Source organism: Phacochoerus africanus, chromosome 5, assembly GCF_016906955.1.
Source record: "Phacochoerus africanus isolate WHEZ1 chromosome 5, ROS_Pafr_v1, whole genome shotgun sequence".
Classification (NCBI taxonomy): domain Eukaryota; kingdom Metazoa; phylum Chordata; class Mammalia; order Artiodactyla; family Suidae; genus Phacochoerus; species Phacochoerus africanus.
The window spans coordinates 67,684,337-67,697,814 of record NC_062548.1 but is presented as its reverse complement, the minus strand read 5'-3'; the positions used below and the strand labels follow the sequence as shown (position 1 = coordinate 67,697,814).

At 39.5% G+C, this 13,478-nt stretch overlaps 1 protein-coding gene across 2 annotated transcripts in view; it reads left to right on the top strand.

The window, feature by feature from the left end:
- The window catches only part of CTNNA2 (catenin alpha 2), a 281,632-nt gene that overhangs the window by 168,704 nt on the left and 99,450 nt on the right, over positions 1–13,478 (top strand). For both annotated transcript variants that reach the window (XM_047781655.1, XM_047781656.1), the window contains exon 5: positions 6,700–6,900. In XM_047781655.1, the coding sequence (XP_047637611.1) occupies positions 6,700–6,900 (201 nt within the window). The remainder of the gene's footprint in view (positions 1–6,699; positions 6,901–13,478) is intronic.

The window sequence follows — 13,478 nt, the reverse complement described above, 5'->3', positions numbered from 1 at the left end:
AGCTTGTCCGAGAGCAGCATAGTTGACTTTGTAGATCTGCAGGATGATGGAAAAGCCAGCTTTGAAATCATGGAGGGCAAGACAGGGTAGATGGAGAAAATGAGCAAACACATGATTGGTGTCTATAATTTGCCAGACTTTCTATTTGCCTTCTCACCAAAATTCTATCAGGTAAGTATCACTGTAGTAAGTCTTTCCTTGAGAAAAGTAAGTCACTGAGAGGGTAGGTAACTTTTCAGAAATGAAATTAAAATCCAGATTATCCTTTATCCAGAGCCTAAATAGCTATAAATCAAGATAGAAGGGAATTTGCTTTAATGCTCCCAACTTCCCCTGCTCCATTCCCCCCACCTTCATTCCACTCTTTCATCCCTTTCAGAGACCTGTCTTGTTCTTCATTCCCAAGGTGCTTTTTGTTTGTTTGGGGGTCTTTGTTTCATTTTGTTTTATTTTCCTTTTCAGGCCGAACCAGCAGCATATGGAAGTTCCCAGGCTGGGGGGTCAAATGGGAATTGCAGCTGTCGGCCCACACCACAGCCACAGCAATGCGAGATCCAAACTGCATCTGTGACCTGCACTGTAGCTCACAGCAATGCTGGATCCTTAACCCACTGAGTAAAGCCAGGGTTCGAACCTGAAACCTCATGTTTCCTAGTTGGATTCCATAACCACTGAGCCATGATGGGAACTCCAAGGTGCTTTGTTTTTGATGACTTGTCAAAGCAGCTGTTCATTTAAACACACCCATATCTAGGGGTTGGCTGATAAGGAAGTCGATATGTTGCCATTCCTGGGATTTTTGTTTCCTGGATGCATGCAGAGTCCTAACAATATAAAAGGTATCCAAGAGACACATCTCTCTTAGGTGCTTAGAAATTGTTTGGATAGGCATGTTGAGGAATTGAGTGGTGGGAAACCGAAGGATGGCTCCCAGGACTGAGCATCTTTCTAGTATCTAGTCTGTGATTGCTAGGATGACAAGAGGGGCACCCAGAAAAGGGAGGGGAACCCTCCAATCAGCCTCAGATCTCACACAGCAATCTTAGCCCCTGGAAATCTTACTCTGCTCCCTTTCCATCTACAAATGAGTAGAAAATATCCATATACTACCTTTTTCAAATAGGAATCATTTCAGAACTTAAAACTTCCCCAACTTATCCTTTTCTTTAAATGCATGTACAAGAATTTCTGAGGGTAGAGAAAAGCAAGGTGAGGAAGTCTTATCTCAGGCTGTTTCAATAGTGCCAAGCTTTTCTTAATTTTCTTCCACTGGGCCTGCCTCTCTGCTACCTTTTTCCCTGCCATTCCTTTGTGCATCTCATTATTACCGGCAACAAGAAGAGGCTTTGGCTTTTGCTGATAACACTGTGCAGTCCAGCCCCAGTGGTACAAGTGCCGTGGCATGCCATGACAGGAAAATGAACAGGCGCTGTCAGGGAGCCAGCCTTGGCAGGACCTGCTGGAGCATGCCTTTGGACTTGACAATCGGAGGCGGCAGGCACCTTTCCACAGATGGGCTTGACAAATAATGACACAGCCCACTCTGTCCTGCTGGTAGACTGTGGATACAGCCTGATAGTTGGGGAAACTACTTCTCATCTCCTCACCGAGCTGGAGCCAAAACATTTGCATCAGTAAATTGCAAGTTTGGCCCAGGAGATATTTGGAATGACATTAATGACATTTTATGTATCGGTTTCTTCTTAAGGGAATATCTATTCTGGCAGGAAACTCTATTTTGAAAACAAAAACAAAGGTCTTTTTTTTTTTTTTTTTAAAGGATGGTTTTGTGTTTTTTTCTTCCTTTTTTCTTTCTTTTTTTTCACGCTCCATGAACTTGTGTGTCTGAGCGCTTAATTTGTCCCTATGAAATGCAACAAGTTTTGGGAGCAATGATGCTAGCTATTAACATTACAGAAGCAAAACCAATTTTCGGATGTGGTCCGGGCTCATAAAAAAGTGAAATGACTATGTTAGAACACTTAAACTTTTCCCACTGGGCAAAAACTACAATTTTTAATAGTGTCTTAAAATGAGCGTCTTGGCATTAACCATGTGACAGTTTAATTCTTGGTTTTGGCTCACAAAATAGCAGGCATCTAAGATCTGTAAAAGCTATTAACTCCATCTCATAATGTGTAAAAGTTTTGCTTTGTTTTGTTTGCCTTTTCCTCTTTTTCTTTTCTTTCTTTCTTTCTTTTCTTTTTTTTTTTTTCTTTTTTATTTTTTGACTCCCAGGTCTTGAGTTTGTTTCATTAAAAAATTCACATAGTGAACTTTGAAAGCTCAAAATAATCATTATTGATTTTTTTTTTTCATTTTAGAGCCACACTCATGGCATATGAAGGTTCCCAGGCTAGGGGTCTAATTGGAGCTGTTGCTACCAGCCTACACCACAGCTCATGTCAACACCAGATCCTTAACCCATTGAGCGAAGCCAGGGATCGAACCTGCAACCTCATGGTTCCTAGTTGGATTCATTTCCACTGCACCAGGACGGGAACTCCTAAAGTTGTTTTTGTTTGTTTTTGAGTTTGTGTTTGTGTTTTTTGTCATCAATTTTTAAACAAAATTACATCTTTTCTGAAATAGTGAAGTTGCAGAGATTCAAGGAAGTTTATTACAAATTATGTTGTAGTCAAATGTTTGATGATGGTTAAATAGCATGCTTCATACCTGAGTATAACATGTGAGGTACCTAAAGGGTTTATCTCAACAATGGAACCATCTCTGGAATATATGTGCTTTTTATTATTATTTTCTCTTCTATGTTATTTTCTAGTTGGAATACTATTCCTCTATCTCCTTACTTAATGAATTCTTTCTCTTGAAAAATTCCTGGATTTTAATATATACAATATATTAAAAATATGTTATATATAAATATAAAATAGGATAAAAAATATATAATCAGTTGTCCCTCTTCAATGGATATCTTTATTCAGGATTTCTTCTTTGGTTGCCTGCTGTCTGTAAGGTGTTGTCAGGTATGAAAATAGAAATCAAGTGTGGATTCTGCTTTCAAATAATTTACTGCCCTTTTTCCCTAGACCAGACCGCTTCCAAATCTTTGGGCCCCAGACCTGAGGGTGTAGGGACTAGGAGTGGAGGAGTTGTTACAAGGGGTCCAGGAATCCATATATAAACCAGATGTGGTTTTTTGATCAAATAAGATGTCAACAAGATCAAAGATAACTCTTTTGCAAGTACATTATTTTGCACTTGGGTTAATAAAATGCAAATCTATTTAAAAACAGTCTTTATCATTGTGTTTTTTACATAAATACTATCCGCCAATGTAACTACTATCATGAGGAAACTGTGATTCTTTTTTCTTTGTAAATGGGGTAAACTGTCTGCCTGCTTAAACAAAGCATTCATTCAGAAAACTGAGTCAAATGATTTACTTTTCCATAATTAGCACAACTTTGTACTAATAAAATTAAAAGAAAACTGAGTCAGTAAACTGTAAATTAGTAAACTCTTTATTCAGGAAGTTCCTTGGTGGCCTAGTGTTAAGGATTTGGCATTGTCACTGTGGTAGTTTGTTGTCACTGCTTTGGCACAGGTTCAATCCCTGGCCTGGGAACCTCCATATGCCACGGATACAGCCCTAAAATGACAAGACAAAAAGACACGCACACACACACACAAAAACCCCCTCAAAAACCATCATTTCATTTTAAGATATTAGGTCATGAATAGCCTTCTTAACATTTACATTTTGTTAATTCCAGGGGCATTAGTATCTAATGTGATTAACAGTTTCCTTTGTTTTGCATTAAAAATTGCATCTTTAAACTATGCACAGAAAAATGGTAGCTATGCCTATTCTTGTACTTTGTTATGCAAAGACGATGGTCTCTTGATACCTTGTTTTTGACATGAAGACCTCAGTTACTCACTTTCAGGGCCAAGGGCATATTTTTAATTGTTTGGAGGAATCCAGCTGGACAGTAAGAGGATCAAACTTTGTGCTTAAAAACCCGTGTCAAGTTTTATTTGAGTAAACCCTTTTTTCCTCAGGTGTCCTTTTAAGTGAGTTTGTATGATCCAGTCCAGATCTCATCAAGAGGTGGTTTTCAGAAGTTCTTTAATCAAAATGAAAACTTTTCTTTCTTTCCTTCTTTTCTTTTCTGGCCGCCCCATTGGCATATGGCATTCCCAGGCCAGTGATGAGACCTGAGCCACAGTTGTGACCTAAGCTGCACCTGTGACAACACCGGATGCTTTAACCCACTCTGCTGGGCCAGAAATGGAACCTGCATCCTGGCACTGCAGAAACGCCACCCTATCTAGCCCATCGTACCACAGCGGGAACTCCAAAAATGAAAACTTTTAAGTCTCTATTTTCTGTTTTACTCAGGAAACTATCAGTATTCAGAAAGTACCCCTTCTTGTCAGAGTAAGTTATCTAAATATTAAAATTTAAACATTTCATTGACATTTCGATTCTAATTTCTATTTGAAATTAAAGAACTAGAGAATGTAGAAAGCAGAAATTTTTAAGTAAAATGAGGAAATTATATTGTAGGAGGTCAAAATGGGTATTCCTTTATAAAACATCTGTTATTCTTTGCAATTTTTCTATCCAGTGTCCTGTAAGAACATGTGTTTTCTAAGTGACTGGTTTAAGGAAAGTGGAAGAGATCCATGGTAGAGACTGGGCTTTGCTGAGTACCCTCCCATTGTCCATGTCTTTAGGAATTTTAAAATCAGAACTAGTTCTAGAACTTAGATAATCACTGGTTTTAATCCTTTATTAACTATTTATTAAATTCGGCAGTTATAATTTCCTAAGGGTTACCAGATTAATTCAGATTACTTCCAAATGTGTTCTGTCTATTGTGTGTGTGTATTTTCAGTTTAAGTTCTTTTCTTTCCTTGGAGTGCTAAACGTTTTCAACATTTCCTTAGAATTCTGTTTCTAAAGAATGTTCAAGGGACTTAATTACAGATCTCACACTGGACATACAAAGTCACAAACTTACAAAACTATAAGGGGTCACATCGTGTCTTTTCTCTAGGCTAGTGGAGAGGAAAGCCTCCCATCCTGCTGCTTGTATTCTACTTTGGACAGTAGTGGAGAGTGATCCCTGATCTTGATTTCAATCTGAGGGAACCAGCCACGAATGGGATTGTATTTCAGTTTCAATCGTGGGGGACTCTGATCCTCATCACAGGATCAGTTTCGCATTGCCTGTCCCTTATGCATGCCTGGACATTTGAAGATTGATGGGGTGATATTTGTTCATTTTATTTATTTATTTATTTATGTTTAATTTTTTTTTTTTTATGGAAGTCCCCAGACTAGGGATGGAATTGGAGCTGCTGCTGCCAGCCTATGCCACAGACACAGCAACACAGGATCCGAGCTTCGTCTGTGATCTACACCTCATGGCAACGCTGGATCCTTAACCCACTAGCAAAGCCAGGGATTGAACAGGTGTCCTCATGGATGCTAGTCAGGTTTGTTACTGATGAGCCACAATGGGAACTCCTGATATTTGTTCACTTTAAAGTTTCCCTTCAGAGGTCCCATCATGGCTCAGCAGAAAGGAGACCAACTAGGAACTATGAGGTTGCAGGTTCAATCCCTGGCCTCGCTCAGTGGGTTAAGGATCTGGCATTGCTGTGAGCTTTGGTGTAAGGTCACAGACGAGGCTCAGATCTGGCATCGCTGTGGCTCTGGAGTAGGCTGGCAGCTACATACAGCTCTGATTAGACCCCCAGCCTGGAAACCTCCATATGCTGCAGGTGCGGCCCTAAAAAGACTAAATAAATAACTAAATAAATAAATAAAAGTAAAGTTTCCCTTAAATACTTCCTTAATAAAGAAAACGTGATCCAACTGACATAGCCCAAAGTGTGAATCTAGCCATGTCTAGGAACATTGCTATTTGGTTAGGGTGGCTTCCTGTTTGCTGTCACAACTACTGTGGAAAGACCTTTTTGTGCAGTAAATCTTAATCATGCAAACAAAGACCAGTCCTGGCTCTGGTGCTGCTTCACAAATCACAGCCCAAAAAGAGAAGATGTGACCCATGTGCCACAGGGAGGAAGAGGAAGTGGCACTGTAGCCAGTAGGGAGCAGTGGGCTAGCCTTCCAGCCCCACGGTATGGCCCCCAAGGAAGCCTTGGGGCTCCTTCTTGTCCCAGCACCAATCCTGGCTGATATGGGGGAGGAGGGAGGAAGGGCAGCACCACCAGGGCCAGGAGGAAGGCGGTGTTGTGTGGGGTTAGGTAGTGGGGGAGTTGCGTCTGGGTGGGCATGGGTGGGTGCAGTAGCACTTTTGGGATGGGGTATGTAAAACACGGATAAAATAGTTTTTTTAGGGGAAAAAAAATCATGGAAACAAAGAAAGGGATTTTTAAAGTTGGTTCTTAACGTGTGGTCCTCAAACCAGCAGCATTAACATCACCTGGGAACTTGGTAGAAATGCAGTTGTTTAGGCTCAACCCCAGACCCCATGAATCAGAAACTTTGACACCCAGCAGTCTCTGTGATGCTGCAAATCCTCTGGCTGAGAGCCATTATTTTATATAAACTATGTTCTTTAAATATCATTTCAGTGTTACCAGATGTGCATTGAGATGTGAAAGCGAATGGCTTGTGAGAGTGAATGAATCTCTCTTAGACTAAGTGTTCAGTGTGAAGGGCTGTAAAATCATATTAATATGTCTGTGTCCTCTCCATAGAGAATCATATCTTGGAGGATGTGAACAAGTGTGTGATAGCCCTTCAAGAGGGGGATGTGGACACTCTGGACCGGACAGCAGGGGCCATCAGGGGCCGGGCAGCTCGAGTCATACACATCATCAATGCTGAGATGGAGAACTATGAAGCTGGTGTTTATACCGAGAAGGTGCTGGAAGCTACAAAATTACTCTCTGAGACAGGTAACCACGGATACTAGATTTGAGCAAAATGTCAGCACCATGATTAATTTCCATACCTGAATACATCTGTGTCATTGTTTTCCAGAGGTCTTTCTGCTTCTAAATTACCCCTGATCTTCAAAGGAGTGCGCTTTATTTTTTGAGTTTGAATCGGAACACTTTAGCAGAATAAGTTTACTGTGTTACATGTATATAGATAGTACTCTGTAGTTGGATTCACACAAGGACCTTATTAAGTAGGCAGATTTTTAGTATCTCCCATTATAGATGTGAAAATGAAGTTTTGAATCAGTTAAAGAGGTTGGGAAAAGGTCACAAGGATAGAAAATCGTGGATACGTGGATATGGAATCTTGAACGATAAAAGCCTTTCTCCTCTATCCCTTGAGAAGATATGATCTTAAGGAACGACTCTTGACAACCAAGGGAAGGCTCTGTGTAGTCCAGGAATATGAAGTAATCAGAGGAGGCAGTGGTTGCTGAAAAGGGTTAGACTTTCCATACACACCCTGATCATCTAGCAAAGGCTTGCATGCTCTCCTCTAGGGTGTGTGGCGGTCCCCTGGGGAGTCACGGTTGTGGTGAGACACAGTTACTGTGAGAGACTGTCATAACTCTCTGGTGCACTGAGATGAAAAAAAAAAAAAAGACTTATTTCCACTGCGTTAACACAACCACCCGTAACTTAGGAGAGTCAAAGACTGTCCTATTTTTAGTAGTCTTTGCTCTTGACTGGTGTCTTTTGGCTTCATACCCTTTCTAAAGTTCTTCATGCACTGTGCAAATGGGGTGATGAGTGTAGAGAGAAAGTTTAGGGAAGAAGAGAAGACAAAGGGCTGGAAAAAAAATTTAACTCTATGTTGGATGGAGTTATGAATGGGTCATGAATGGGCCACGAATGGGTCAAAAGAAGGAACTCGGCTTAATATCAGTGAGAATTTTCTATGGCTTGTACATGGACTTTGGAACCCACTAGGCTTTTAAAAAATAGGAGTGTCTCTGAAAGGTCAGATACAGCAGTGTTCCAAGTTCTGCATGATAAGACATGTTAGTAGAAACATGTTTCCTTCTTCAGGAACAAGGTTACTGACAAAGACTTTTGTAGATATTTGTTCATCTAGAATAGCAAGGAAAAACAACAGTTAGACATTGGTTGCTCTCTCTGAAATATAAAAGGAGTAGTCAAATATCACACTATAAAGAATATATCTAGGAATTGTTGCTCTTGAGAATCTTCAAAGGCCTAGAATTAGAAATCATGACAGTAACAATAAGAATACGACATATCCACGTTTTAGTTAGCTGGAATTCAGCACAGTTTTCTCTCTAGTTAGATTTGCCCTTTGCATTCAGTAGAGAAATGCAATGCAAGCCACACAGTATTTCTTTTCTCATTTGGAAGAATTAGAAACATGTATTTTACTTTACTGCTTCAATTTAAGTGCTGTTTTTTCACCCTTAATGGGGACCCTCTCACATTGTCAGAGCTCTCAGTTCCTGGCCCATTACCTCTATGTTGTTACCAAAGTCTCAGCTTCATGTGGCCTGTCTGAAAGGTGGGCACATTTCCCTTGGATCTGACACTAGTTAAGAGTACCATAGAAGGGTGGAGGCCACTCAGACAGAATTCCCAGTGTATGCTGGTTTATGACTGGTTGGAATGATGATGGGAGCAGATGAGACACAGAGCAGATGAGATTCAGAGCAAATTGCCAATTTGCATGTGACTTTGTGCACCCAAAGAATTCAGGCATTGTTCAAGAGACATTTTAGAATTTTTTCATATTGTACTTTGGGATGCTTTAATGAACAGAAGGAGGGGTACCCGATGGGTCAAAATCTACATAAAGGCAAGGACAGTGTGCTTAGATGATTAAAATATTTTAACATAATTTTCACCCAAATTCTTGAAATGTAAATAATACTCCTGAAACAGAGCAATCCATCCTGGGTTGTTTTTGCTAATCAAAATTTTGCTCTTTTTTGTTAATTTTCAGATCTTAAAATTCTCATCTCAGCCCTTCTTTGCAGTGATTGAATATTCTGGGTACTTAACTAAAGGCACCTTCCTGATTCTAATGTCCATATTCAGTTCCTAATTGAATGGAGAAGATAAGTAAGACATTTAGATTCTTCTGTTTTTCAGCATCTATTGAAGATAACTAGGAAAGTAACCAGGTAGAAGAGAGTGAAATAGACAGTTTATAAATAACTAGTAGAAAATACCAGACACATGTCAAGGAAAAACAGGTATTAGTGGATTAAGAACTAGAATGTACAAAATTTGTAAACTGTTTTGCTTCTGTCCCCAGTTGTTCTTCTCTTCCCTAAACAAGAACAATATTGTTTCTTTACGAGTAACAGAGGATGTTGCCAAAGAAATGAAAGCAAAAAACTTTAGCTGTTAATGCACTGGTGACTAAATAGAATTATTGGTGAGTGTATCAGACACATGGAGTTTGAGAAAGAATATATAAGCAATTCTGTGATTATCGTTATGCAGAGCTTTGTTGGCTAAAGAGATTTCAAAATGGATTAATTCCCCTGTCTGTGTCTGGCTGGGCTAACTCATATACCCAAATTTCTGCCTTTGGCCTAATGTTTTGCTCCTGATTTTTTTTTTTTTTTAGCCTTAGAGCAACATTGAATTGGTCAATTTTTTTTTTTTTGTACAGACTTATCTGAGAGTATATTTTACTTTGAGGCGAGAACAGGGGGCAGTGGACAAGGAGTGGAAGATGCTAAAAAAAAGGAAAAAAATAAAAAGAAAAAAAAGTTCAGGACATGGAAGGCACAGCATCCTGTTTTCCATTGCCTACCACAACCCACCAGGTTCTGCCCGGTTTTATATCCGAGTTGTTAGGTTGAAAACCCTAAGGCAGATATTCTCAGTCTCTGTATTACTGACAGTTGAGTCTTGATAGTTCTTTCCGGGGGTGGAGGGAGCAGTCCTGTGCATTATAGGACCCTTAGCAGTATTCCTGGCCTCATCCCAACTAGATGCTTACAGGACCTCTTCCCTTTCCCACTCCAAGTTGTGACAATCAAAAGTGTCTCCAGATATGGCCACATGTCCTTGGGGTAGACAGAATAACTCCCACTGAAAATAACTGCCCCAAGGGAAAGAAATATTCCAAAGTGGGAGCAAGTTTCAACAAGGCAGAATGGAGCCTATGCACGATGGCCATGGGGTGTACTGAAGGAAGTGGGGTGAGAGTCTGTTACAAGGAAGAATTTTTTAAAAAGGGTAGAATGCTCAAAAAGTCTTGACTAGACAAGACTTTGCTCCTAATGGGGTTTGCAAACACAGGCCAGCCCCTTTTTAAACATGTAAATGATACAGGAGTGAGTCACTGTGGTAAAGTCCCACTTTACCACCAGATGAGCTTTGCTGAGTGGCTAGAAATTGAGAGAGATGCAGAGTGACAAAGCAGGTTGTGGTTTATCTTCATCAATTATTTTACTTACACAGTAGAGTAGGTAAACTTGGTATATATCAGACCCAATCAATTCCTACACATATTATAAGCTCTACAGTACCACCTGAATTCTAACAAATTGCCAACCACTTGGTTGTGAGTGGGCACCTGATGAGACCTATCTTCAGAGATCTCATTTGCAAAGTCAGGTAACTGCAAAAGGTTGAGGGGGTTGAAAGTACATTCAGCGATATTGTATTTAGATATACAGAGAGTAGCTCATTCTTCAGGGAATGGATTATACTGAAATGTCACTTTTTTTTTTGGTAAATTTGATAGCTGATACAAATTTATTGGCAATATCAACATCATCAGGTTGGGAGATTTCTGAGATTAAACCAGTAGTTAGTTCCTTCTTTGGAGGGAACCAAAAAAAGAATAGAGACAAAGTCTTTTTAATGAGAATTCTGTTATTAAGCACTTTGTGTATGAAGACTAGAATTCCATTATTTTGGAGAACACTTGTGCCAAACAGATGGTACAATTTTTTTTATCAAGACTTTTTTTTCCCCAAGTGTTAAATGTTCACAGAAAAATTGAGGGGAAGCTAAGAGATTTCCCACACTCCCTTGATGCTGCACATGCCTGATGTTCCTACATTATCAACATCCCCACCAGCGTGGTACATTTGTTACCATTGGACGAACCAACACTGACACATCATCATTACCCAAAGTCCATAGTTTATATTTTGGTTCACTCTTGGTATTGTGTATTCTGTTGTATTTGGACTAATGTGTAATGACATGTATCTATTGGTATGGTATCACAGTGTAATTTTCACTGCCCTAAAAATTCACTGTACTCCATCTATCCATCCCTCTCCCTCTCCAAATACCCTGGTAACCACTGATCTTTTTACTGTCTCCATAGTTTGGCCATTTCTAGAATGTCCTGTAGTTGGAATCATACTGTATGTAGCTTTTTCAGATCAACTTCTTCACTTAATAGAAATGGTATAATTTTAATTTTCATCCTTTGGCAATATAAAATTTTTGTAAAGGAGATTTTTTTACATAATCTCTGTATATTTTGCCTAGAAAATATGAGAAGATCAATAAATAGGAAACACCCAAGCTGGAAATGATAATGAGGGGTACCATTGCATCAGTACAAGATAGTAGATGAAATCCAGGTGATGAATCTGAAGAACTTGATTCTTTGACTTCTACCAACTAAATGTGATCTTACACAAATTAGTTAATATCCTTGAGCCTCAGCTTCTTATATAGTACCTGATATTTGCCATCCAAGTATGGTCAGTATTACTTATTTGAGTATATATGTGTCACTGTTTCCTGGCTGCATGATGAATGCACTCAAAATGGATTTCTGTGAATCCTCCGTATAAACCCTCTGCTCCATCTGGACAGGTGTATTCATTATTCTCTAGGCAAAACATGCCCATACTCTTCCCACTCTCCTTCCTGTTGTCTTTTCTGTTTCCTCCTCCTCTGCATCTGTGTATTGAACTTAGCCTTTAAGATCTGACTCAAGCCTCAGCTGGAGACAACAAGGATCTACTTCTATGAATACGTAGACATTTTGAATGTCCTTTTCGGTATAAGTGGTCCACAGCTAGATTGTCCATTCCCACAAGCAGGTGTTCCTATAAGTGTCCAGAGCCTAGGCTAGTGTTATCATATCATCGGCCTTTAATATGCATGCATTGATTAAATGAATATAAAAAATTATGATTGGCCAATGAGGACCTGTTGTATAGCACAGAGAACTCTATTCAATATTGGGTGATAATCTATGCAGGAAAATAATCTAAAGGAGAATGGATGTGTGGATATGTATAACTGAATCACTTTGTTATACAGCAGAAATTATCACAACCTTGTAAGTCAACCATACTTCCATAAAGCTTTAAAAATGAAAAAGGTAAATGTAAATGAATATTAACAATTAGGATATGACTCCCCCCCCCCAGTGGAGAATATGGCCACTAGCAGCCTTAGGCTAACAGCTCGAGATTCTAGGTTAAACAGAGAGACTTCTTTTCCTCCTACTTTCTATATATTGAAGGAGAGCATCTTCTTGACCAATTATTCCACTTGGGCTGATGTCTGTTGCCAGTGGGATCAAGCATGGGCCAGGTTTGGGTGACCTGCCTATCCCTGTGGCCAGAGACAGTGGGTATGCACAGAAGTAAGATCAACATCAGAAGAAGGTGGTAGGGACAAGTTATTGGGAAGACAAAGAATATCAAATATTATAGAAAGGAAGGACTATCATATTGTCTGTCACTTCTCCATGGCTGACCTTGAAATTAGATTATGAAAGTGATGAATTTCAACAGAAGCTGTAATGACTGAGATTGTCAGCCTAGACGTCCTAATAGTCTTTAAATGTATTTTAATATAACCCTTACTATTGGTGTAAAGCATTTTATTTCACTCTGAAAGATCAAAATGATTACAATATTAAGGAAATGTCTTACTTATCAGTGCTTGTGGTATTCATGGGGGTGGGAAGGATGAGTCAAAAGTGTGGGAAGGATGAGAAGGAAATTTCATTCCCTTAACAGCCCTTAAATAGGCAATGTGTAGTTTGTCTCAAAGCCTCTTCCATATGATGGAAATGTACATACTCTAGGTATTGTAGGGATCTGGCTGATGGTTTTTAATATCTGTACTTATTAGTTTTATCCTGAATGCAAATGCAAGGTTTCTTGCTCAGAGAACACCCTTATTACTTAACAGCAGTGACCTTGCCAGTTCCCTATGCCTCATTGTACCTCTCAAGGCAGTGTGATGAGAGCAGATGGATTCTGCACGCACAAAGGAGGTCCATACCACTGGAGAAGAACCACCCAATTATGAATCTGAGAGCTGATATAGGAATTAGTGCTCAGCCATCTCCCTACCCTCCCATGAGGGGGAAAGAAACCTTCACTGTTTCATGTTAATAAACTCCCTCCAGAAAAGGTCCTCAGGTTGTTACTACCCTTTGAAATATAAATGAATGGCTCTTGGTTTTATTCCCTTTTGAAATGTAAACACATATCTCTGGGGAGATAACCCTATAAATCTCTCTCCAGGTTATTTCACTATCTTAGGACCACTATTGAGTCAGCCTTTGAACCAAGTTACCA